The 24230-nt window shown below is 28.4% G+C and overlaps 3 protein-coding genes across 3 annotated transcripts; 1 reads left to right on the top strand and 2 right to left on the bottom strand.

The window, feature by feature from the left end:
• Positions 1–288: 288 nt before the first annotated feature.
• On the top strand, positions 289–2909 carry LOC113868558 (remorin-like). The gene is made up of 5 exons (XM_027504236.1): positions 289–519; positions 1342–1392; positions 1469–1556; positions 2395–2476; positions 2663–2909. Exons 1-5 carry the CDS (start codon positions 354–356, stop codon positions 2861–2863), a joined length of 588 nt encoding a protein of 195 aa, XP_027360037.1. The 5' UTR covers positions 289–353; the 3' UTR covers positions 2864–2909.
• Positions 2910–4613: 1704 nt separating this feature from the next.
• Positions 4614–6836, bottom strand: LOC113869353 (transcription initiation factor IIE subunit beta-like). Its single transcript, XM_027505642.1, has 4 exons — positions 6283–6836; positions 5963–6094; positions 5724–5840; positions 4614–5174 (listed from the first exon to the last, which is right to left on the bottom strand). The coding sequence occupies exons 1-4, from the start codon at positions 6463–6465 to the stop codon at positions 4833–4835; spliced, it is 774 nt and encodes a 257-aa protein (XP_027361443.1). The 5' UTR covers positions 6466–6836; the 3' UTR covers positions 4614–4832.
• A 12829-nt stretch (positions 6837–19665) lies between these two features.
• LOC113868881 (osmotin-like protein OSM34) lies at positions 19666–23104 on the bottom strand. Its single transcript, XM_027504848.1, has 2 exons — positions 22437–23104; positions 19666–20438 (listed from the first exon to the last, which is right to left on the bottom strand). The coding sequence occupies exons 1-2, from the start codon at positions 23095–23097 to the stop codon at positions 19774–19776; spliced, it is 1326 nt and encodes a 441-aa protein (XP_027360649.1). The 5' UTR covers positions 23098–23104; the 3' UTR covers positions 19666–19773.
• Positions 23105–24230: the final 1126 nt, after the last annotated feature.

Raw genomic sequence — 24230 nt, forward strand, 5'->3', positions numbered from 1 at the left:
ACCAAGTGCAATTGGTTAACTTAAGCCATCTCTCTACTAACATAATGCTAAAAAACGAGGGAAAACATACAAATGAATATGGTAACATAGGTCCTAACAACAGTCCATAACAAGGGCGTGAATATCCGCATATCTTTGTTCGGGCCCAACTTGAAACTTCCCCACTCCCTTACGTTGTTGTTCTTACCACCTTGTTATTTCCAAATTCCTACGAGGAGCACTTTTTAAGTTTCTACTATGTTAACTCTTGTGCTATATATTCAACTTTAAAACAGTCCTAATATTCATCCAATTCATCCTTGCCATAACCGAAGCTTTGCTGTTGCCGCCAACAACTTTCTATTGTGGTCTCCATGGGAGAAGAGAGCTCAAACCAAAACCAAACCGAGCCACAACTACCCTCTGTTCCCGAAACAGAGCAATCCCCTGTTCAGGAAAACCAATCGGAGACACCCGACCCTCCAAACGCTGTTGTCAACCCTGACCCTAATGAGAAGACCACTTCTTCAGTTGATCAACGTAAGTTTATCGACATGCACCTTTTCTTCTCACTTCTTCACACAAATTATATGTAAAGCTTGAGGGAAACACTAAAATATCAACTTTTAGTAAGCTTGACAGAAAAGCCTGTTGATACAATTTTATTTTTTTTGTTGGTTGTTTAAATTGCATATAATTCTTTATGGTTTGAACCAATTTCATCCATTGTGTTTACAAAATCATGTTTCTTTGCTTTTATTTTATTTTGGTACTTGTTTGAGTATGCTTTGTTTTCTACTTTCGGATGCCATATAGGCTTTTTCCCTTTTAATCAATTTCGAGGTGTCTTTGGTACTTTCAATCGCACACCGAAAGGCAAGTAATACTTGCTTTTCAGGGACTCATAACTCTTTATTTCTTTTAGGTGTAGGGTACTATAAAGATGGGCATTGATAAGAACTTTTTAGAAGCTAATTGATTTATTGGTAACTTTGTTACTTCCTGTTGTTTTAAGACTTCTATATTAAATTCTTCTATCATTACAATGAAGGTTAAAATATTTTGTTAATTAATGGATTGTTTTTAAAAATTTAAATAAATTTCTATATTTTAAAATTTTGTAATTAATTTATAAGTTGTTTTTAATTGAATTCCTTATTAGAATTCTGTTAAGATATAAGGATTTATTTTTAAAAGTTTTAAATATGTCTTTGCACTCAAATAGAATCTACAAAGTAAACAATTAAAAATAATTTACAAGTTCAATAGCCTAGTTATTAATTTTTAAAACAAAATGAAGCATGCAAGAATTTGTATATTCTATGCTACCCCTGTTCATTCACCCCCATGTTTTTCATACAGAGGTTGCAGATCATGCCGATAAAACGGATACGGGGGATTCAGTTGACAAAGGTCATTCTCTAAAAAATTAGTATTAAGTTATTGAATGTTCAAGAGATAGGTAACTTTTTAAATATTGTTTCATCAGATGCTATGCTTGCAAGAGTTGTAGCTGAGAAAAGATTGGCTTTAATTAAAGCGTGGGAAGAAAGTGAAAAAACGAAAGCAGAGAACAGGCAAGTGGCCATCTGATACTGATAGTTTGTTAAATTTGTGAATATAAATCATTTATGTTCTAAGAGCTTTGGCATGTGTGTCAGAGACTTATAAAGTAGCTCTACACCTAACAAATTAAATTGCAAGAATGAATTAATTCTTGATATATCTAACATGACCCAAATAAAATATTAATGACTCTTTCATCAATTAATGAGACATCCTACTGTATTAGTACAAGTACTATTAAATTGTAATATTGTATAGAAAAACAATCACTCCTATTTTAGCTTTTAGCTAAAACATGTTTAACAAGAAAACGTCGGTCTACCATTTTGGCATTTTGAAGTTATTTTGGTTCCATAGTTATTACAATGCTTTGCCATTAAGAAAGGCTATAAATAAAAGTTGATTCTTGAGTAACTCTCTTCAGAACTAAGATAGAACTAAGAAAGTACATTTTGAAGAAATCAATAATGTTCTCGGTTAGTTTAGTGCCTTGTGAGATTTATTTGGACTTGCATGACTTTCAAGTGTGGAATGCACCCTGAAAGGCTGAAACTGTTGGTTGAAGAATATAAACTAGCAAACTTATCTTTTGTTTGCCGTGATTAAGATGCATTTTTTTTTAGTCATGTAATGATGTAAATATTAGATGCTAGATAAAATCTCAAAGTGCGTGTTTGAAAATCCAATAAAATCACGTTTCAACGAGAAGGCTGCAGTCGTGTTCGGTTTACGTACCAAAGGCATGCTTATGTTTCAAACATACATAATTTGCAACGTTGAAATGGATCACGTTTGAGTATATTTAATGTCGATCCTAACACACAATAATTCTATTCTACATTCACGCAGGGCATACAAGAAAAACTCTGCTGTTGGATTGTGGGAGGATAGCAGAAAAGCATCAGTAGAAGCACAACTCAAGAAAATTGAGGTGATTAAACGCAATGGTTTTCTCCATATACATAGATGTCATACGTTTTCTGTCGTTAGCTAACATAGATGTCATACTTGTCACTGAAGGATTTATGTCAATTCATGCATTAGTATAACCCGTTTTATCAAACATCAGTGATTTGACCAATGATCTGAGTGTAACTTCAAGAAAATGTTTTAACAGGAAAGCATGGAAAGAAAGAAGGCTGAGTATGTTGAAAAAATGAGGAATAAAATTGCTGAAATCCACCGGTCAGCAGAAGAGAAAAGGGCGTTTGTTGAAGCTCAAAAAAGGGAAGAATTCCTCGATCTAGAAGAGACAGCTGCAAAGTATCGTAACCGTGGAAATATGCCAAGGAAATTCTTTCCATGCTTTAGTGGCTAAATTTTTCAGCTGAATGCCAGGGACCAAAGCAAATTCTCGCTGGATTGGTCATGTGTTGTTATATATATATATACATTTAAAATTTTATTGAGTGTGCTGTTTTTTCCTATATATAATTATATTTTTTGAATCAAATGTCAGCAGTTGATATGAAGAAGACGAATTTACATAGAAATAAATGAAAAAAATCGTCTCTGCATATTTATAGTTTGTTCTGTATGACTATCCTCTTGCCTTCGTAGTTCGTACTGCGTTTGAATACCCATTATAATTTGAGTGAAGTTACATCATAAGAAGAAATTTGACAGATTTTTTTTATAGAATTTGTTTTTCTTTTGGTATGATTTGTTAATTTTAAAGATGGCTGTTGAATGAGTTAAATAGTATAAGGAACACAAGTGTTTTGTTTTTAGGGATATGATATCTTGACGAAGCTAAAGTATTGAAGTAAATTTTGTTTCAAATGTTGATTTCAAATGTAGTTCTTTTAGAATGTTTCCTATCCCACTGCATCAAATTGAATATTTAAGTTTATGCTGTTGTACCGTTGTCAATCTCTGATCAGCCTAAATTTAGTTCACTAAAATTTTATTGAAATAAATTTCAATCCACACTATTGATGTTTCCGTAAAAGACAGTGCCCCCTGAACTTGCTCCAAAAGTAGACTTCACTATTTGACCAACAAAAAAGAAATGTATGCCGGATATTTCACTCCAACGGGCTTAGTAACCAATACTGTTTTCCAAGGAAGTGCTAGAGAACACTGGTTGAACACTCCAAGTTCTTATTGGTCCAAACTCTCTGTAACAATAAAACTCCCGGCTTTTACTGTATACATGTTACTGCATTTCTTATAATTAGTGAGTGAAGCATTGAAGCGCGCACCACAGCAATCCCTTTTATTTAGCCATTTAAGAAAACAAACATTATACGCCACAGTAGATGCAGTGTTAACTACGAGTTAAGCAACTAAAGAGAAGCTGATACAGAGCTAAAGAGATGAAAATTAGTTAAAAAAGGTTTGGAGGATGAGGCTTTTGGAAAGGTCTTACTGAGGCTTTGAAAAGGGCACGTCCAATGGTTTCGGAAGCGATGTGCATGGGCTAAAACAGTAACTGTAGTTGATGAAATAATTGATGCATTTGAAGGGGAAAAAAGTGCTGCATGGAACAGTTGAAACAGCTGTAGAAAACGAAAATTTTTGTAGACAGTTGTGTAAGTATCATTTTTGCTCACTAAACGTGAAATGGGCAGGGATGTAATGTGCATTTGACTCTTTAAGTGTACATTAAAGTAGCAATAGATCACAACATTCCATCAAGCAGAGTAATAAACCCCAAATGATGAACTACACCTTAATTTATAAAAAGTAAAAATAAATATATTTGTTAATAACAGTAGAAGATATCATTCAGAACCTCCTGAGTGTTTTCACTCCGCTAATTGATCGTGTTCGCTAACATGGTCCGCCATCTGTCCCTTGGCTAATCTTTTAGTTGGGAAAAACCACCAGAAGATGGGCTCTGACCATCCCGGCCTTTTGCTTTACGATCCTGTAAAAGCCTAGAAGGAATGTGCTGAATTTGCAATGTGCCCTCCACTCTCAGATATTGTTTCCGTCCGATTAATTGGGTACATCCAAAACCAGAAGCAGTGAGCTAATGGGAATGGATTATATGTAGTGACTTTATCACCGCATGAAATCCTATCCATTCAATATATGTAATAAATATAATATTTTTTATTTTAAAGATGAAATTTGTAAAAATAAATGGTGAGATCTCAACACCGAACGGGGTCAAGTTTTTTCAACACTTGAGAGAGAATCTGATCCCGATCGTAATGCTATAAAAGGGCCATATCCATATTAAAAACATGAACACTTTCTAAACACGTATGCCAACAAATGATCACTGCGTATTGATCAATTCACTGAATTCATTCAACACCTGCTGTGAGTTCCAAATGTCAGGAATTGTTTAAGTTCTGGAAAAGCTCCGGAAGATGGGCATTAGTCAGCTTGGTTCTCTTGGTGATTTCATTCTTCTTCTTCTTAGGTTTAGGCTTGGATGAAACTCCTTCCATTTGCGCTGCACTCCTCCTTTTTGCAGTGTTAGTAGCAGGCTTCATTCCATTTTTTTGTAGATCCTTTTCTATATCAAGCATATCTTGAGGCAACTCAATCCCCCGGAAAAGCAGTTTTAGGTCATCATCCACCTTCATCGGCACTTTAGGGTCATTAGGATATGCAATCTCCTCCTGTGAATCAAAGTTGGACAGAAGCCAAATCTCCCGTGCAACTTTCAAAGCCTAATGACCAATAACTAAGGTCATATTCCATGAGAAACCGATAATTCAACTAAATTTTGACTTTCACTTCCGCTAAAAAATCACCTCTCACCACAGCAAATCATTTGAATATAGTGTTGCAAACCAAATTTGTCAAGCAGTTATATTCTTTGCATATTTCAATTAAAGCATACTTAAACAGTTGGCTCTTGTTTTAATGTTTCAGTATCATGTAAAAAGTCTAAGCTGCAGAGACACAGAGTTGACATTAGTAAAAATGTGAGCTATATTTGAACACAATCTTTTAGCCATGTCACTACTTTCAAATTAAGATACATAAGACTAAAGTATGAAAAATTGAGACAAAATTTGAACTTATTCTGGTCTATTCAAGTTAAACTGACCCAGCATAATTTCCTGTAGATTGTCATCCATAACATGAACTATCCTGATAGAGTTTCATTGCATGAAAAGTCCAAAACTTCCCAAGAAATACGAATGTTACTTAAAAGTGAATGCCAATAAATTTTCAAGCAAATAAAAAGAAATCGACAAATAGAAATCATTTACCTGCAAGTCCTCAATCACAGTTGGGTAAGCATCCTTTAGGTCAACAACAGCAATGCCCTCTGGAAACTTACGTATGAGGTAAAGCAGCTGACTTCTGTCCCTAACGTCGTGTTTTGACTATAGACCAAAAGCAATGCCAAGGGTCATAAACAAAAATAATGGTATATCACAGAAGACATTAAAAAGAACAAAAATGGACACATGAAGCCTTACATGATGTGTATGTGAATAAAAATTACCTTGTAAGAAAACCGTTCCCCATCAAACTTTACTTTCGGGTTTTTCCTCATACTCTCGAAAACATCTTTGTTAGCTTTCATGTCCACATAGCATGCCTCATTTATTTGCTCTATTGTGAAGGCCTGTCGGGTCTGTAAAGCAAGCACAAGCACTAATATCACCAGGCATAAAATATCTTACATATGGGTAACAGGAAAAGAATGTTCATACCTAAAACATTACATATAATATTCTTAGTAAGTAATATGATATTGAACTTGGCATTTATCAAATGTAACACAAGAATTTGTGATAATAATTCAAGATGCGAGTGTTATACCTCGAATAGTAGATCAATAACACGCTTCATCTGAGCCCCTACGGGGGCTTTGCGTATGCTGTTAATATGTTGAAGCCTCTCCGTATCGTTTGAGAATTTGGCAGGAACTGAATTTCTTCCATTGTTAGAGATGCTTGTTTGAGACTTCTCTTGATGCCTCTTATATCTTCCTTGCGATGCCATCTGACATAAAACACAGCAATCGCAACACCAGGTTTTGCTTTGATGTGGCAAATCGATCAGGCAAATAAGATGTCACTAATATTTATCGATTCTTCTTCGTTTTTTTTAATTAAGGAAAATGCATAGTCAGTGTCTGATTCCTCGATCCAAATTAGATCTATCGAAGAGGTGTTAAGTGAATTTAGGATTTTGTATATTGAAAGATGCAAACAACCATCAAAAGAAAATTGAAGAGTAGAAGCACTTATATGCGAAACCAATAGGTGATCGCAGTAACACGTATAGCGAATTGAATTTGAGAGAGAGAGAGAATGGATGATCGTGATAGATTTCTCTCCTCCAGAAAAATTGCGGCAAAACCAAGAGCTTCCCCTTACTACTTTTTTGGGATTGTATATATATATCTAATTTATTATTAATATAATTATAAGAAAAAAATTAAAACATTTTTTATTTAAATAAAAATACATTAAATACTTAATAATCATAATAAACTTGTTTCAAGTTATAACTTTCTCCCACCTCTTCGTGGCTGTCACATTAATGCACGGAAATTTGGTAAAAAATATCATGAATAATATGATTGTAAAAATGGAGCGTAAATAAGATATAAATTGATTTTTTCTTTCATAGTAGGTTTTTCAATGGGGGCTCATTATATCCATATCCATATCAAAGGAAGATATTGTCTACAATGCCGTGAAATATTTATTACAGAAAATTTGTTGCAAGCCGGTTTAAAAAAAATAAAATTGGTATTTAATTGTTACGTATTTTAGGCTAAAACTAAAATAATTAGTAACTAAACTGTGAACAAGTAACTTAACATATTTAATTCGTCAGATATGTTTTAAAAAAAATTATTAGTTTAAATTTTTATCTTTATTTAATATTAAAATTTTGACAAACAAACCAAACTTTCGTTTTTAGTAAATAAGTAAAAATTATCTTATTCATAAAAAATATTTATAGTTTCTATTATTTGAATTAAAATTAAAAAAATATTAATTTTTTATACAAATTATCCATGATTTAAGAGATTTAGAACTTCAAGGATTAAAATAAACTAAGTTATAAAAATATTAAGCTTTGAGTTAGATTAGATTCCATCATTCATCCTCTTTCATATATTTTGATGAATAAATATATAAAAATTAAATTATAGACGTAGTTGTACTATCTTAATATTTCTTCTTTGGATTCCTTAAATACAAGATCCTAAGAGTATTTAATGAATATTGATTTTTCAAATATTCAATGAATCTTTTAATATTAAAAATAAAGTCAAAAAGTAATTGATGTATTGAAATTTATCCTTAGCATCACAGTACATCAAGTGACTAAATGGGTTTCAATCAATCTATTTTTAAAATTTTTCTTATTAAACCTTAGATCCTAAATCAAAATACTATTATTTAAAATAGAATCAAATATTAAGAAAAAAAATAAAATCACTAACATCTATAAAAATAAATAATTATATATAAATTATCAAAATATTTCAAAATAAAAGATTATATCTAATCTCAAAAAGCTGCTTATAGCATCCATTACAACAAAAGAAAAATGGCTAAAGAAAGATTTTTCAATTTCTTCCAAAGTGTGTCTTAGTGTTCCTCTTGTTGTGGTTCCTTTCCTGCTCTTTAGATCCCTCTTTCTTTTTTATCATTTTTTCTTTAACTGTGAAGTAATGAATTTTGGTATAAGCTAAAAAAAAATTGTTGAGACTATAAAGGCATTCTTGCCTAACAAGAATCTCTTGCTTGAGCAAAAAATAGGCAAAAATTCAAGTCTGCTTCACGCATTCTTACTCAAGTGAGGGCTTTTCACTTGAACGAAAAAGGATCAGAATCAATTTTTCTTTCATTGCCTTCCATCTTCATTGAATTCCTATTAATCAAGAAATTTAACAAAAAGGGATTAAGAAAATTATTCATCTCAATCTCTAAGCCAAATAAATTACTTAAATCAAATTCTTTTAAATTAAAATAAAATTGAAATCGAAATTCAATTCATGGAAGTAAATAAGCGTTTAAATTCATGCAACACTTAACTAAAAATTTGGCACTTATCACTTGATAATATTAATTTTCATAATTTTATAATTTAATACTTTATAAAAAATTTACAAAATTGCTCTTTCAACATTCAAACGTAGTTATTTTAGATCTTTGTTCACTCAAAGAACATTGCTTAATTGGTATTGAATGTAATTTAAGAATATAATTTTCATTTTAGGGAGAAATATTAACTTAAAAAAATTTATCCAACTTAAGCAAATTATGCAAACAAATAATTTTTGCATTTTTATTTTAAATGAAATAGAGTTGCTTAAGTAAAAATTGGTGAATTTGTATGGTCATTGGTGTGTAAATTTAGCTTAAGCAAATTTTATAGAGAATAATTTTCCTGCATTTTTTAGTGTTTAACCACATTTCTTTAGTCATTAACCATATTTCAATTTAGTTAAATTATTTGTTACTAAGAGAATTGAGATGTAGCATTGATATTTTTAAATTTAATTAGTTCCACTTACAAATATTACAATCTGAAGTATAACAATGCAAAGAGAGTATAATTATTGTCGCAATCGAGAGGTCATAACGTTACGGCAAAAAACATGTTTAAGAAAAACATCTTTTAAGAATAAAAAATATTTTTTAAAAAATCAGAAAAGTCACCACCAAAGTTTATTTTAAGAAAATATTAGAAAAAGTTTTAAAATAATATTATCTTTGAAACCAAAAATGAGTTCGAGGATTATTTACGTATAGAGAAGATATTAGCACCCTACAACGTCCCTTTAAAAATGGTTACCTCAAATTAATTGTGCAAATTTATTTTAATTTTGAAAATTATTTATTTAACCCCAAAACAATAAATGTTGTTATCTTATTTAAAAAGAAAAAAAGAAAAATTATTTATTGAAATATTGTTTAGTATCTTTGTAAAGAGAAAATTTAGTTTTAAAAAATATTTTGATTTGACGAGTACAGTTTCTGCTCCTGCGTATCCATAGGTATAATAGAGAACTCAAAGCCACGTAGTTCTATTTAAAAATTATAAAGTTGGTTGATTAAAATTAAGTTTACTAAAAAAAATTTGTTTTGAGATTAAAATTTTCATAAATTTTTAATATTTAAGATACAAGATAACGCAGTTATATGTATACCCTATTAGAAACAATACAAATGGTGAAGAAAAATTATATAACTATATTATAAATCGTTAAAAATATTTATTCATAAATGAAGTATTTAAATTTTAATTTTGATTATGATTAATATTGAAAGAAAATTTAAGATAGCATAAATTATACATAAATCTCTTATTATCTATTGGATAATTGAAAATAATGTAAATTACACCTCGATATTATAGAAATTTGTATAAATAAGTAAGAAAATATTTAGTTATTTAATTTACCAAAATTAGATATATGACTTAAGAAATTTTAAAATATGAAATTAAATTTATTTTTTAAAAATAAATAAATAAATAAATCTTTGAATTGATTAAAAAAGATACTTATTTAATAAAAAATTTAAAACTCATTTGATAAATTTATATCATATAAAACTTAAGGTAACATTGGTACACATAAATTTTTTATAATTTATAACGCATAAATATAGAGTCGCTAAACATTAGCATTATAAATTGTTTTGTTAATAAAACAATTTAGATCGAAATTAGTTAATTGATTCATAAGTTAGTAATTAGAATGAGAATATATCTTGATTAATTGTTAAGATGATTAACTAATTAATTGAAGATAATACATGATGAATTAATATTATATAAAGTATTGATAATGTAGATACACATAGACTTTATCAATTTATAATACATGACGATAAAAAAACTATACATTAGTATTATAAATTGATACAATTACATTATTATTCATTTATTAATTATATATATAGTCATAATATAAGAAAAGATAAATCATAAATATAAAATTAAATCATCATCTACATTCTGTAAATATACAAAAATAAAAAGATAACAACTCTATGGTAAATAACAAACATAATAATTAAGATATAAATAACGAGATAATATAAAAAATTAGAGCGAATTTATTACTCATGTTGGAATGAGATAAATTTTATAAATAAAAACATAACTTAAATATTAAAAAAATATAAAAAAAATTATATTGTACTTAATAAATTTTAATACTTTTTATTATAATTATTCTAACTATTGTTGCTAAATAAAACAAAATAAGTAGAATTAAGAAAAATAAAATAAAATAAAAAATAAAAGATAAAATAATACTAAAGAACAAATTGTATAAATAAAATAAAATCTAGAATATAAATAATAATGATAAAAAAAATAATTTATATTTTTAGAAACTAAACAAAATTGGGCTAAATAATAATAATAAATTAAAATAAATGATTAACACTACAGTAACAAAATAATTGGACTGAGAAAAAAAAGAAAAAAAAAAGAATGAACTAACTAAACTTTTTGGACATCCGAATGCATCATTCAAATAGGTATTGGAAAGCTTTAACGCAAAAATCTAAAATTCAGATCAGGTGCGGAAAGATATTTGATTTTTACAAGTTGCGTGCGATAGACCGGTGACGTAGCAAATTTCAATCAACTTTAGGTCAACGTTAATAAAAAAATAAAAAATAATAATAAAAATAAATAAATAAGAATTTAGAAAACTTTAAAAGCGCCTAGAGTTTTATTGTACATCTAAATAATCCTTCTTTTTTTTTTTTTTACTTGTATTATATTTTGATGGATTTTTATTCTTTTAGAATTATTCTAAAAATAAATTATCAAAATAGAATTGCATGCAAATAAATTATCAATTTAGGGTTGACGAGTGATATAACAGTAAAATCATCTAGAACAAAGACGACGGATGACGTGACTAATTATGAGAATGTCGTCTCATTAATAGCTGACACTCATGAGATGTCAACACGTGTCGCTCCAGGAACTTATGTCGTCTATTTTGGAGCGATTTTAGTAACGTCTACAACAGAGACGACTCTAGTATCGTCTAACTAAACTCGATTTTAATATGACTAGTGGATAAAAATTTTGATACATTCTTTTGTCCAAATTTAAATGTGTATAAATACGAAACTTTCACACAATAACCATTCAGCTGAGGATCGAATAGCAAGTTGAAGGTTGAGAAGAAATAGCAACCAGAGCAGTAAGGTTAGATTTTAAGCATTATAAATATATAATTTATTTTTATTGACTATTAAGAATTTATATTTTGAATAATAATATTTATTTTATATTTAGATAATATTTTAAGTGTTAATGTTGTAATTTAATTTTTTTTGTTATGTTTGAAAATAAGATAGATAAAATATAATGTTAAAAAATAAATATTTAAATATTTGTAATTACAAATGAATTTTTAAATATAATTTTATTATATTATAAAATAATTTTTAAATAAGCTTGGCTTATTTTTAATGTAGGATGAATGAAATTGTTGTTATATTATATTCAAATGGCAGAATATACGAAGGAAATGACGGAATAATTTTTGAAGGGGATAAAAAGATAATTAAGATAGAATGTGGGATCATACTTAAAATATTTAAAAGGAAGATCCACACAAAATTAAAATTGTCTAGTTGTCACGTAATTTCTAGATTAATTTCACGAATTTTATTTGGAACAAATGATCGATACCATACAACTTTGGATGTATGTGATGATGAATACATAGATTGCATGATAAATGCGTGTCAACAACCACATTATAGGAATGTAGTTGAGATATATGTGGATGTTGCAGTTGGTGAAATATCTTCTGATGTTGCAGTTGGTGAAATATCTTCTGATGTGGCACATCCGTTAAAAGTGAATTTATCACTATCACTCAATCATGGAAGTGATGATAATGATGATTATGCAACAAGAGAAAGTAATATGAAGTTGATAATTTTTAAATTTTTAAAATTGATACTGCAAATACTATTAATAATATAAGTTTACAATGTACGATCTACAGATGAAGATGATGAATATGAAAATGAAGAAGATATTTCATTAAATAATTTTTCTGATACTGAAACAGATGATGATTGTGATTCAATGATCAATATGGAGGGTATTGTAAGAGTTAGTTCAACGCAATAACAACATGGAAGTATGATTTTAGATAGTGATTTAAAAGATAGATTTTCATAACTTACATTTGTAGTAATATATAAATGGTTTGAGAGAGTATAAATTTGATGAATGAATTGTTGTAATGCAGAAACTATATTGCCCTTTTGGAATATAACCCCACATTACAGTCATATTAATTGGGAACACCCTGATCAAGAATTAGATTTTCTTGGTATGAATAACGCGAAATCATGTAAGGAAGGAGATACATTATATGTTGGACAATTATATGTAAAGTGTTAGTCCAACCAACTCAACGTCAAACTACTCCCCCTAAATGCATCAGCAGGTAGTCTAATACAAACCAAGTCTTCCATAATTTGTGCCCTATTACCTCCTACAACTGTAATCACTGTTTCTCCATCTATACAAAGTCTTATTTGAATAGCAATGTCCTGAAGAGTTATAGTACACTCTCCATGAGGTATGTGGAAGGTATGAGTCTTTGGCTTCCATCTTTCCACCAAGGCTGTGATAAGATGTTGATCAATAGGAAAACATGCTAACTAAGCTACTCCAGCAAATCCAACTAAGGTAAGATAAGGAAGTATCTCCACTAGAACCCCTTTCATCCCAGCTGGTATGAAGTGACTCCTTCGCACTTTCAAAATTGAGTGCCCATGTTCATCCCAAATAATAACATGCTCTAATACGTGAATAGACTGCTACCTCAATAATGAACCATCTTCCAGACTAGGATTTAAAACCCTACTTCACGATGAAAATGATGCTATCTGAAATAAAATTTGTCAACTTAAACTGAAATTATGTCCATTAAAATTAATAGATTAAAAATTCTATTAAGTTTATCATTTTATTTTTCATTATTACCCAATTTTTATTACAATTATTTAACTATAACAATTTCAAATTTTCAAATTAACTTAAAAAATGATTTCATTTAATTATTATATTAAATATTTTTTTAACAATTTAACAACTTTTAAATATTATTTTATTTATAATAAATAGCAAGAAATGTAATTACGTGCACTCAATTAACTATTATATATAATTTTTTATTTACTCTAAATTTAAAACAAAGCATACTTTCATGCACTACATTTACTATTGTGTATCAAATTTTACACTTGCAAAAAATTAACAAATACATAATTTTAACACACCTAATTTATTTATGTAATTCTTTATATTAAATCATAAATTCATGATTTTCTTAATTTTATTATTCTTATTCAATAATAATTTTGTTTCTTATATCATAATTTTTTTTATAAATATGTAATATTTTAAATACATTTGATGACATCATTATTATATTTTATTGTTAATTTTTTTATGAATATGATATTTTACATATTTTTATAATTATTTTCTTTTCATAATATAATTGTATATGTTCTTTTTCTCAATAAATTTAATAAAAATATTCTATTTAGTTTTTTTTTAAAAACTAATTATTATTTTTACTATATCTAATCTTTTTTTGTCACAAATTCTTTATTATATCTTAATTTACCATCAAAATATAAAAAATTTATTATTTCTCCAGGGTCAATTATTTCGGACATTCTAATGCATTCCATATAATTTTTTTATTACTATATTTTTTTATTTCTTTTTTTAACCGTATATCTTAATATTAATTTTTTTTTCCTCTTAATTTAACAATTAATTACTATAACAATTTATCTTAATATTTAATAATTAAAATATATTTTTTACTTACTAAAATTTAAATTGAATACATTCTTTAACTAACAAATTATAAATATTTAATATTATATTATACAATTTCTAATACAATTTATCTCAAATTTTAAATCATAAACTTTCAAGTAAATATGTAATATTTTAAATAAATTTAATTATATACTTATTATATTTTATTACTAAATTTTAATGAATTTATTTTTTAAAATATTTTTATAATATAACTATATGTATTATTTTTATCAACAATTTTAATAAAATTATTGTATTTATTCTTTTTCAAAAACTAAATATTATTTTTACTACTAACAATATTTTGTATTTCACAAATTTTTTTATATATCAATCTACCATCAAAATATCAAAATTTATTATTTCTCCTATATTTATTATTTAATATTTTCACGGCATTCTATATATATTTTTCATTATCATGTTTTTTATTTTTTACTAAACTATATATATTTATATGATTTTTCTTTCCTTTTAATTTATCAATTTATTACAATCAGAATTTTTTTATTATTTAATAATTAATATATATTGTAGATTACTATGATTTTTATTTAATACATTTTTAAACAACCAATTATAAATAATAACAATTATATTATATAATTTCTAATACAATTTATCTAAAATTTTATTTGTTATAAGATACAGAAATTAATTTTTAAAATATTTAAAAACAAAAAATAAATTGTGCACCTCTGCTGCTCTAATATGAATTTCAACCCTATTCTTCATAGCTCTACCTACTCACCGAGAAAGTCTTCACCTGCACCACAATCTTAATGTTACATGCATACAATTTCATATTTAAAACCTAAAATATATTCGATCTAATATTTTTTTTTACCTTATAATAATTTCTTCCTCAAAAATCTGAATACTAGAAGCCAACAAATGTGCCTATGCTTTGTTTTTTTTTTTTTTTCGGCAGTCTGAAACTTCTGCAATGTGAGACGGTAACGGAGAATAAGAAAGGAGGGGAGAAAGGAAGATGAAGCCGCGCCCTAAACAGTCAAATTCCTATGCCACATGGACCAATCATATTTGTGTCGTCCCAGACCCAGACGAAGCCGCACCTTAAACAGTCAAATTCCTATGCCACATGGACCAATCATATTTTTTACTCTCCCCTTTTTTTCTCTTTTTTGATTTCCACGAGAGATTTGTTGCCACTTCTCTAAAATTTTTTGAAAACTCGGTCTCTTCTCTAAAAATTTTTTGCTTTCCTTCTCCAAAAAGAACCCTCTTTTTCAGATTTCTTACTTGGATTTTTATACCTCTCTTCAATCTCACATTTTAGGGTTTCATAAAATGTCAAATTTTTCAGCTTTTTCTTCTTTCATGTATAAAGTCAGTTTTGATATTGGGGTGTAAGCCTGCATGATGCAAGGCCTTTGTTTCCAGGAACCAGTCTCTCTTTTTTTTTTCAAATTTTTTTATTTTTCTGTAAAATAATTTTATTTTATTTATATTTTTTATAAAAAAAATTGGAGGCAATTCCTGGAAGGCAAAAATTGGTATTCACAATTATTTGAGTTGTTGAATTTGAGAAGTAGGTTTGCATATTATTTAGGAAGGAAAAATCAAGTGATGCATGTGATATTCAAGTAGAATAAGACAAAATTGAACAATATCTCTTAGTTTAAGTATCTCTTTTAGCCTTTTATTCTTAAATTTCAACCATGATGATTAAATCTATCAAACTTATCAGAAACACAAAGAAAATACTCGAACTAGCTTCAAAATCATAGATGAAAAGTAGTGTGTTTGAGAAAATGGGGTTGAATTTCATATAAATGTAAAGAATACTCACATTCTAATCTTCAAAAATATTTTAAAAGACCTGTTTTAAATATCTAATATTTTAATATCCATAACCTATAAAATGTTTAAAAAATTAAACAATAATACACTAACTCACGTTAGTCATCATCCATATTTTATATATCTATCTATTTATTTATGTCAACAAGCAAAATTTCTTTGTTTAAAATCATTCAGTATATTTTATTTTCTTGATTTACTTCATATATTTTATTTTCTTCAAGTAATTCAAAGAAGTGTGTTTACAATTTAGTGTTTATTAAAAGATATATTGTAATATTATTTTTTCATTATTTTCATTTAATTATAAATATTGTTAAGTTATTTATAAGAATCAATGTTTCTAATGCTTGATTATATTTTAATTAATAGTATCTTGATTTAAGATTTAAGGTTAAGTTGGAAAGCAATCTTTAGATCCATATTGAGTAAAATTTACTTAGTGTATTGCGACATTAGAAATGAATTTCAATATATCGATTGCTCTCTAAGGGCAATATATTGGTTTATGATTTCATAGGATTTTAAATAACTTTTTTTAAGAAAAAAATTTTGTTGGTATTCAATTAAGATTTTATGTCACTTAAAAAAAATAATCAAGTGGTATTCAATATGTATTTTCAAGATATTTTAAAGAGTCAATTAAAATTCATTAGTATTCATTTGAGACTTTTTAATTACAACTTAAAAACAATCTATTGGTATTAAAAAAATATAAGAATTTTAAAGGATTGTTGTATTAGAGGGATTTTGAAAAACTTTTAAGTAGTATCTATAAATACCAAATTCATAAAACAATTTTATCCAAATCTATCAAATTTTGTAGGATTGTTTGAAATAACTTTCCAAGTGCTTCAAGAATTTTCAGTGAGTTTTTCATCTCTTTTTTTTTTCTATGCTCTTGTCTTCTTCATTTTTTTTCTCTATTGTACTACTGCTCATATATAATATTATACTAATGTTCCTATTCCATTTCCGTGTAATGACAGTACCATTGACTTGTTCTATTTAGTTAAGTTTATTTCTCAGATATATAACGCATAAAACGCTTGAAATTTTAACTTTTAAGTAGTAATTTTTTTATAACACGCATAAAAAAAAGAGAAAGGTGAAAGCTAAAATTGATATCATAATACAATCAACTGTAGATCTTCAAATAGTTAACTAGCACTTTTAACTGTTGAGTTTGAGATATTTATCTATATCATATAATAGTTTTTTAATTGAATAAATAGATGTTTAAATATTTAAAATAGAGAAATAATAATATATAACCTATATGTGTGTGTATATATATATATATATAGTAGTTACGCCTTTTACGGGACTATAGTATTGTTTTTAATTATATAGGTACCTATTATGTGAGATATAAATTTAATAAGTATTCTTATTCATAATTATTTATATAATTTATTAATTCAAATGGGAGATTCACAAGGAAATAATAAAGGAAAAGAAAAAGAAAAAGAAAACTATGAAGCTTGAACAAGAAAGATTCTGATGAATTGTTATAACTGATAGTGGATGCTATAAAAAGTTGATTGGTTTATAAATATTAATTAATTTTTATTAAAACCTTGTCTTATTTTCCTTTAGTCTATTGTTTTATGATTTTGTATAAGAATTAAAGAATATATTTAATATTTATGTTTTTATTTAAAAGAGATTAATTTATATATTATTAGTTAAGCAGAATATATTGTAATTAAAATTTTTAAATTAAGTATTAAAAAATTAATAATTTCTATTAATATGACAATTTATGATTAAATAAAAATGTAAATGTTTTTTACATTACTAGAGTATTTAAAAATATTTTTTTATTATATTTATCATCTAATTTTTTGTTATATATTTTATCTTTCTTTTTAACTTTTTTTTTAATTTTAAGTTAAGAGTATAATTGCTGAAAAAATATTGCTAACTTAAACTTTTAGAAGTGATAAAAAAAAGCATATATATATATACATTTTAAAAAAAGTGAAAGGTGCAAAGAAACGAAAAGAAAACTTAAAAATGAATTCTTCATTGTTATTTTATTAATTTAATATGAATAAGTATTGTTGGTGTAGAAAAATTATTGGATACTAATTTTAATTTCATTATTGAATGGAAATTGAAGAGCATATATTGCGCGAGGGGCTGAGCTTGAGAGTTAATTACATTATGGATTATTATAAAAAAAATATTTATCACATATTTATATCTTTAATGAAAATATACTATTTATATGCTTAAACAATGCATATCAAATATGTGGCACCACTTATTTGAAAATTAGTAAATGATTATTAAAACGAGAATCAGTATTGTGATAATATCTTATTGATGATTAATAGTATATGATGTCATCCAAATAGCAAATTAAAATGCAAATTGTGTTATGATATATAGTCTCCTTCCACGCCAAAAAAGCACTCGTTCTCATTCATTGAATTCAAAGTTTCAAACCTCTACCCATAACTATGCCTTTAAGTTACCCATATTAGTCTCCTTCAACGTTTATGATAGATACATCGATCATTATAAAAATGTCAGTTGGAAAATGACGGTTCCCCACCCACAGCCAAACAAGACTCTTCATTGACCTTGATTATACCCCACTGTGGTGAAGTGGACTTCACTTTCAGAAGTAGCGACTAACAGTAATAATTAACCTTCAATTATCTGATTTGGGTATTGTCTTATTCATAAATAACAGCATGTAATCGTGTTTAGAATCGTACGTACTTCTATTTATATGAAGTCTCGTTATAATTAATTATATTATTTACTATTTATGTATTAAAAGAAATTTCTCTTTAATGTGTTCATTTTTTAAGAAGTATGTTCTCTCGTTAAAAAAAAAAAAAAACACTTGGCACTGTGAACTATCCTACTTTTTTTATATAACCGTTTATTTTTAAAATCCCACTTTAAATAAAAAATACTAATTTTAGTTCTCAATAATAATAATATTTTTTATTAAAAAATATATTTATCATATAAAATCATGAAAACTATTATATTTTAAAAAAATTAATTTTTCTAACATTTAAAATTTAAGTTTAGAATTAAATCCAATAAATTCTTTACAATAAAAACAATATTAATAAAATACAATGAAGAGATAAGATCTTACGTAATGGTGAAGTCAATACACATATCCGTTCCCTGTAATCCAAGGAAAAGTTGTCGGACTTTTCAACGTGGTAGCGAAATATGAAAATAGTTTTGTTGGAAATATTATATATTAGATGGTTTTTTTAACTTATGTTTAAAGATTTATAATATAAAATTAATAAATGATAAATTTTTTATTAGAATTAGAGATATTTTATATTATGAATATATTAAATATGTCAATATTATATATAATTCAAGTTAAGATCTTTCATATAATTAAAACTAAAAAATTCATATAAAAGGGGTCAGAAAAATGGTAAATGTCACAATCCCCAGAGGTCAAAAAGAAAACACTGTGATCGATGGGGATCTCCGATCATAAGATCGGAAGTTCATTGATTGACCATTGATTGTACACACAGAAAAACACAACCCAACTCAACTTTTATTGATTATCAAAAACGAAGTTTTTAAAAAACTTCATCTTTTAGTAGGGCGATGGAAGGCCTTATTTTGTATTCAATACTGGTTGTGGGTAGTAGCAGGCATGAGAAGGGGCACATGAGGTTCTCCCAGTGGACAGAAGACAACCCTATAGTTAGAGCCAGCAGGGCAAGTGAAAGTGCTCGTTGGGTCATCCTGAGGGTAGCTATAAGCATCATGGCACCTATCTTTGAAAAACTTTGAGTAGTCAGTGGGCCCACAGCTCCCAGGTCCATCGGTGCAGCAATACTGATTGGTCTTAAACACAGTACAAGGATTATTACACCCACCCGAGGCTCGCAAAACGCCCGGACACTGTCCATTAATATCAGCTGTGCAACTAATTTTGTGACAGCCACCGTTCAGAGGGTAAAAGTCCATAGGAATGTTGAACCCATCAACAAGAGAAATATCATAGAAATCCTGATTCGCGAATTGGTTCAACGCGAACTCAGCCAGCGTGTTTGGAGGGACACCCCAACCCGTGCATTGGAGTCCACCCGTGCAGTCACCGGTTTGGCAACGCCCGTGACCACTGGCGTCGAAGTTGCAACCGGTGCGACCCCAAATGCGAGCCATCGTGGTGCCTGCTGCAACCCAGAGGTTCCAACTTTGGCCGCGGTCGAGGCGCCGACCACCGCCGGGGCTGGCGGCGGCCCACACCGTGTAAGGGCAGTTGTTGACGATTTCGAAGTTTGCTGCTTGCGTTGTGAGGAAAGAAGCAGTGAGCATGAGGAGGGAGCATAAGCATAGTGTGAGTTTGGATGAGTCACCCATTTTGAATATCATAAGATGGGAAGTTGTGTGCATGAGAGAATGGTATTGGTGCTTCTTATATAGACTATTATGATTTCGATGGATAGGGAGCAATATCACTTTTAAATCTATGAAAATATGTTGGTTGGTTTTCATAATTGGGTCTGGGGCGGCTATTTATCCTAACGGACTTAATCAAATCGTTTAAAATTTGTGTTGACCAAAATAACATCATTTTAATTTATAAATACTCTAAGATTAATAAATTTTTTTATGTTCTATTATTTATTATTTCCTTTTAAATATATAGACTTAAATAAATATCAATAAAGTATTTTCCTCAATGAAGACAATGCCAGAAAAAAGATGTTGTTGTTGATTAAAAGGCTAATAATTAATATTTTGGTTTTTTAAAGAGGTAAGTAAATATATATATCCTTTTAAAAGAAGTGGGTAGCTGGAAATTAAAAATGACAAACAAATAGTCAAGTTGATGATATAAGAAAAACGTCGTACCCCAAATTAAAGATCAACCAATAAGATGGACAATTGCTTCACATGTTAAAATGTTTAATAATAATCTATATGGACATTAGTATTTTATTGTTTGCCAGGTCAAACGTAAGTATAATTCTTGTAATATAATGTTCCAAAAGTCACTATCTGCCTGCTTGGTGTTTAAAATTAAATGCGGAATTAGAGTTTGGAACTAAAATTAGATATATTATAATTATGCTTTAATAATATTATAAAACAATTAATTTGAATTTTAAATTTTTAAGCCTATGCTCTAAAATGATTAATTTTATATTTATAAATTAAAATATTTTCTACTGAAAAACAAAATATGTATCTTTTTTTAATAGTATAACCTTTGTAGTTATATTAATGATATTAACATAAACTAAAAAAATAAATAAATAGATTTCAAACTATGCTTAAATAAAATAATGAATATATATATATATATATATATATTATTTGTAAAACTTATTTATTTAGTTCATTAATAGTATAAGAATTTGATATGTCGAGTAACATTTGGACAGGATATTTATACAATGAGTAAAATAAATGTGTATAGGCACCTATATTCATATTTGTATTTGTCAAATTTAACAGGTATTTATTTATACAGATTCAATTTTATTAAGTGAATATTTATTTATTCATTATGATTTTTTTTTTTGGAGTGCTCAATGATTATAAGATTCATTTCTAATATAAAATTTAAAATCAAAAAGTAATTTTTAACGGAATTTTATTACCATAACAAGATTTTTGACTGTTATATATTTAAAAAATTTACGTAAGATTTATATATAAAAATAATAATTTAATTTTGAAATGTAAATAAATTTAACATGTAATTATAAAAATGCACTCACCAAAAAAAAATATAATAATGTGTGTTGTGGTATCATTTAATATATAAGTTATTAATATAAGAATATGGATGATAACAGAGAAAAACATTTTGTGCTTCAGAAACCAGAATGAATCTTATACAAATTATAATTATTCACATTATCGAAATAATACATGTTTAAATAATTTAATAATTATAAATAGCGCTGCATCGGTGCACCACTTTATTATGTTCATAATTCAGAAAAGATGCATACATACATAGACCTGACAAATGGATAAGAAAAATAACTGAGTTTCCGTTTGTAAATAGAATCTACATACATCAGTACATCCAACCTATCAGACTTTTACAATGAATCATAATCATCAATTGTTAACTGTCATTTACGTAGATCTCATTTATTTTACGAGGACAAGGAGATTGCATACATCCCTAGAGAGATGTGCGCACAAAGCCCAGAAGAACCCATTTATTTTGCAATACACGTATCAAACACAAATAAGAATAACGAAAGAAGAAAAATAAACCAAATACAGATTTGGAAAAAAGAGAAATCAATTAAGGGAAGGGCAAAATTCAACCCTATAGTCGGTTCCTCCTTGGCATGTGAACGTGCTGGTAGCATCATCCATAGGATAACTGTATGCATCTGGGCACTTATCCTTGAAGAATCTTGAATAAGTAGTTGGACCGCATCTAGAAGCACCGGTGCAACAGTATTGAGTGGTATTGAACGCATTGCACGCGCTGTTGCAACCGCCTGGAACCTTAAGCTGCGTGGGGCACTCTTCGTTCATGTCGGTGGCGCATTTAACGGAACTGCAGTTATATGTCGGGCTTATTTGAACGGGAATGTTAAAACCGTCGACGAGTGAGATATCGTAGAAGTCGAGGTTGTTGTATTGGTTCAACGCGAATTCGACCAGTGTGTTTGGGGCTTTACCGTATGATTTGCACTCCAGGACACCCTCACAGTCACCCGTCTGGCACGTGCCGCGTCCAGCGTTGTCGAAAGTGCAGTTTGTTCGACCCCAAATGCGTCCTCCAGTGGTACCGTTCGTCACGTTGAGGCTCCATGATTCGCCGGAGTTAAGCCTTACGCCGCCGCCGGGCATGGCTGCCGCCCACACCGTGTAGTTGCATCGGTTTGTTATGTTGAAAGTCGCTGCTCGTGTTGCAGCGATGCAGCTTATGGCGATGAGAAGGAAGATGGAGAGGGTTTTCGAGGCCATTTTAATTGACGTGTTGCGGTTGGCTGAAGAAAAAGGCACAAGCGTTGGCTTTATATATTATTATTACTGGGTACTCAATATGGATGTGTTGGGGAAGCAATATGGTCCGTTTTTGAAAAATTCATCTGGTGATGTCATACAGTAGATACTTGAAGACAAGTCAAGTATTTTGAAATCTAAATAACGGATTTTGTAGAAAAATGTAGAAGCTTAGCAAAATAAGTCACGTTAATTAAATCGTGGTTTAAGCCGTGATTGTGGAAAGCTGGTAATTTTATAATGAAGGGTTTCGGAAGGAGTTGTGTTGATTAATCTACAATTGTAATGGGAAATTGGAATAAAATTAAGAAAAAATTTGCATCTCACCCGACCAAGAAAGAAGAGAATAAGAAAAGGTCTATGTATCTTCCTCGGCGCAACAACAAATGAACGAGAACAATAATATTCAACCCACTAATTGATGTTGCAAATGGAAATACGCAAATGTGAAATAGCTAGGATATAACGAAAACCATAGCAAACTAGTTTCAACACGTAAGAAGTAACTTACTTCATGTAAGACATACTTAACATAATAATAATAAAATTAAATTAATAGTCTACAAAAAGCGCGTATATCAGTTACACAAGAAAGTTTTGGAGCCCTCTTACATCTGTAAAATAAGAACCACATTGTCATTAAGGCAGAATCCTCATCATTTTATGTGATTATATTAATCTAATTATCAGAAATTTAATAGTCGGGAAATATACTCTCGTAAATTTAATCGTTGAATGATGAGGCAACAAATTTGATATTAACATATCATTTTCACTCTTAATAAATTAATTGGGTAGGACACAGTAAAAACATCTTGAAGTCAAAAGTCACATTTGAATTTTATACAGAGCTGTAGGTTGAAAAACGAATGCTGAATACATGTATAAACTAAATAAAAGTCAATTGTGTAAAACAAGGCCGAAAGTCTTGAAAATGTTATTTTCGATTTTCTCTCATCCTGATCTTCTAGAGTTGGTGAGTTTTGAAGATCGATGGCTCATTTACTTTACTTGCGTGTAAACGAGGGATTAGAAAAGTCCACTTGTTCATATTTATCCCTCAACAGTTCATTAGACAAAAAGGCCTCCTCTAG

The sequence above is a fragment of the Abrus precatorius genome, unplaced genomic scaffold (assembly GCF_003935025.1).
Source record: "Abrus precatorius isolate BTA unplaced genomic scaffold, Abrus_2018 Scaffold6, whole genome shotgun sequence".
In the NCBI taxonomy this organism is placed as follows: domain Eukaryota; kingdom Viridiplantae; phylum Streptophyta; class Magnoliopsida; order Fabales; family Fabaceae; genus Abrus; species Abrus precatorius.

Bases quoted from the DNA above. Each gene is read 5' to 3' on its own strand.
- LOC113868558 (XM_027504236.1), top strand. From the start codon at position 354: ATGGGAGAAGAGAGCTCAAACCAAAACCAAACCGAGCCACAACTACCC. The intron at 520-1,341 runs GTAAGTTTATCG...TTTTTCATACAG, and splicing joins CACTTCTTCAGTTGATCAAC to AGGTTGCAGATCATGCCGAT. The intron at 2,477-2,662 runs GTGATTAAACGC...ATGTTTTAACAG, and splicing joins CACAACTCAAGAAAATTGAG to GAAAGCATGGAAAGAAAGAA.
- LOC113869353 (XM_027505642.1), bottom strand. From the start codon at position 6,465: ATGGCATCGCAAGGAAGATATAAGAGGCATCAAGAGAAGTCTCAAACA. The intron at 6,095-6,282 runs GTATAACACTCG...CTTGCTTTACAG, and splicing joins TTATTGATCTACTATTCGAG to ACCCGACAGGCCTTCACAAT. The intron at 5,175-5,723 runs GTAAATGATTTC...ATTGGTCATTAG, and splicing joins CTGTGATTGAGGACTTGCAG to GCTTTGAAAGTTGCACGGGA.
- LOC113868881 (XM_027504848.1), bottom strand. From the start codon at position 23,097: ATGGCCTCGAAAACCCTCTCCATCTTCCTTCTCATCGCCATAAGCTGC. The intron at 20,439-22,436 runs GCCCTTCCCTTA...TCACAACGCAAG, and splicing joins CGACTATAGGGTTGAATTTT to CAGCAAACTTCGAAATCGTC.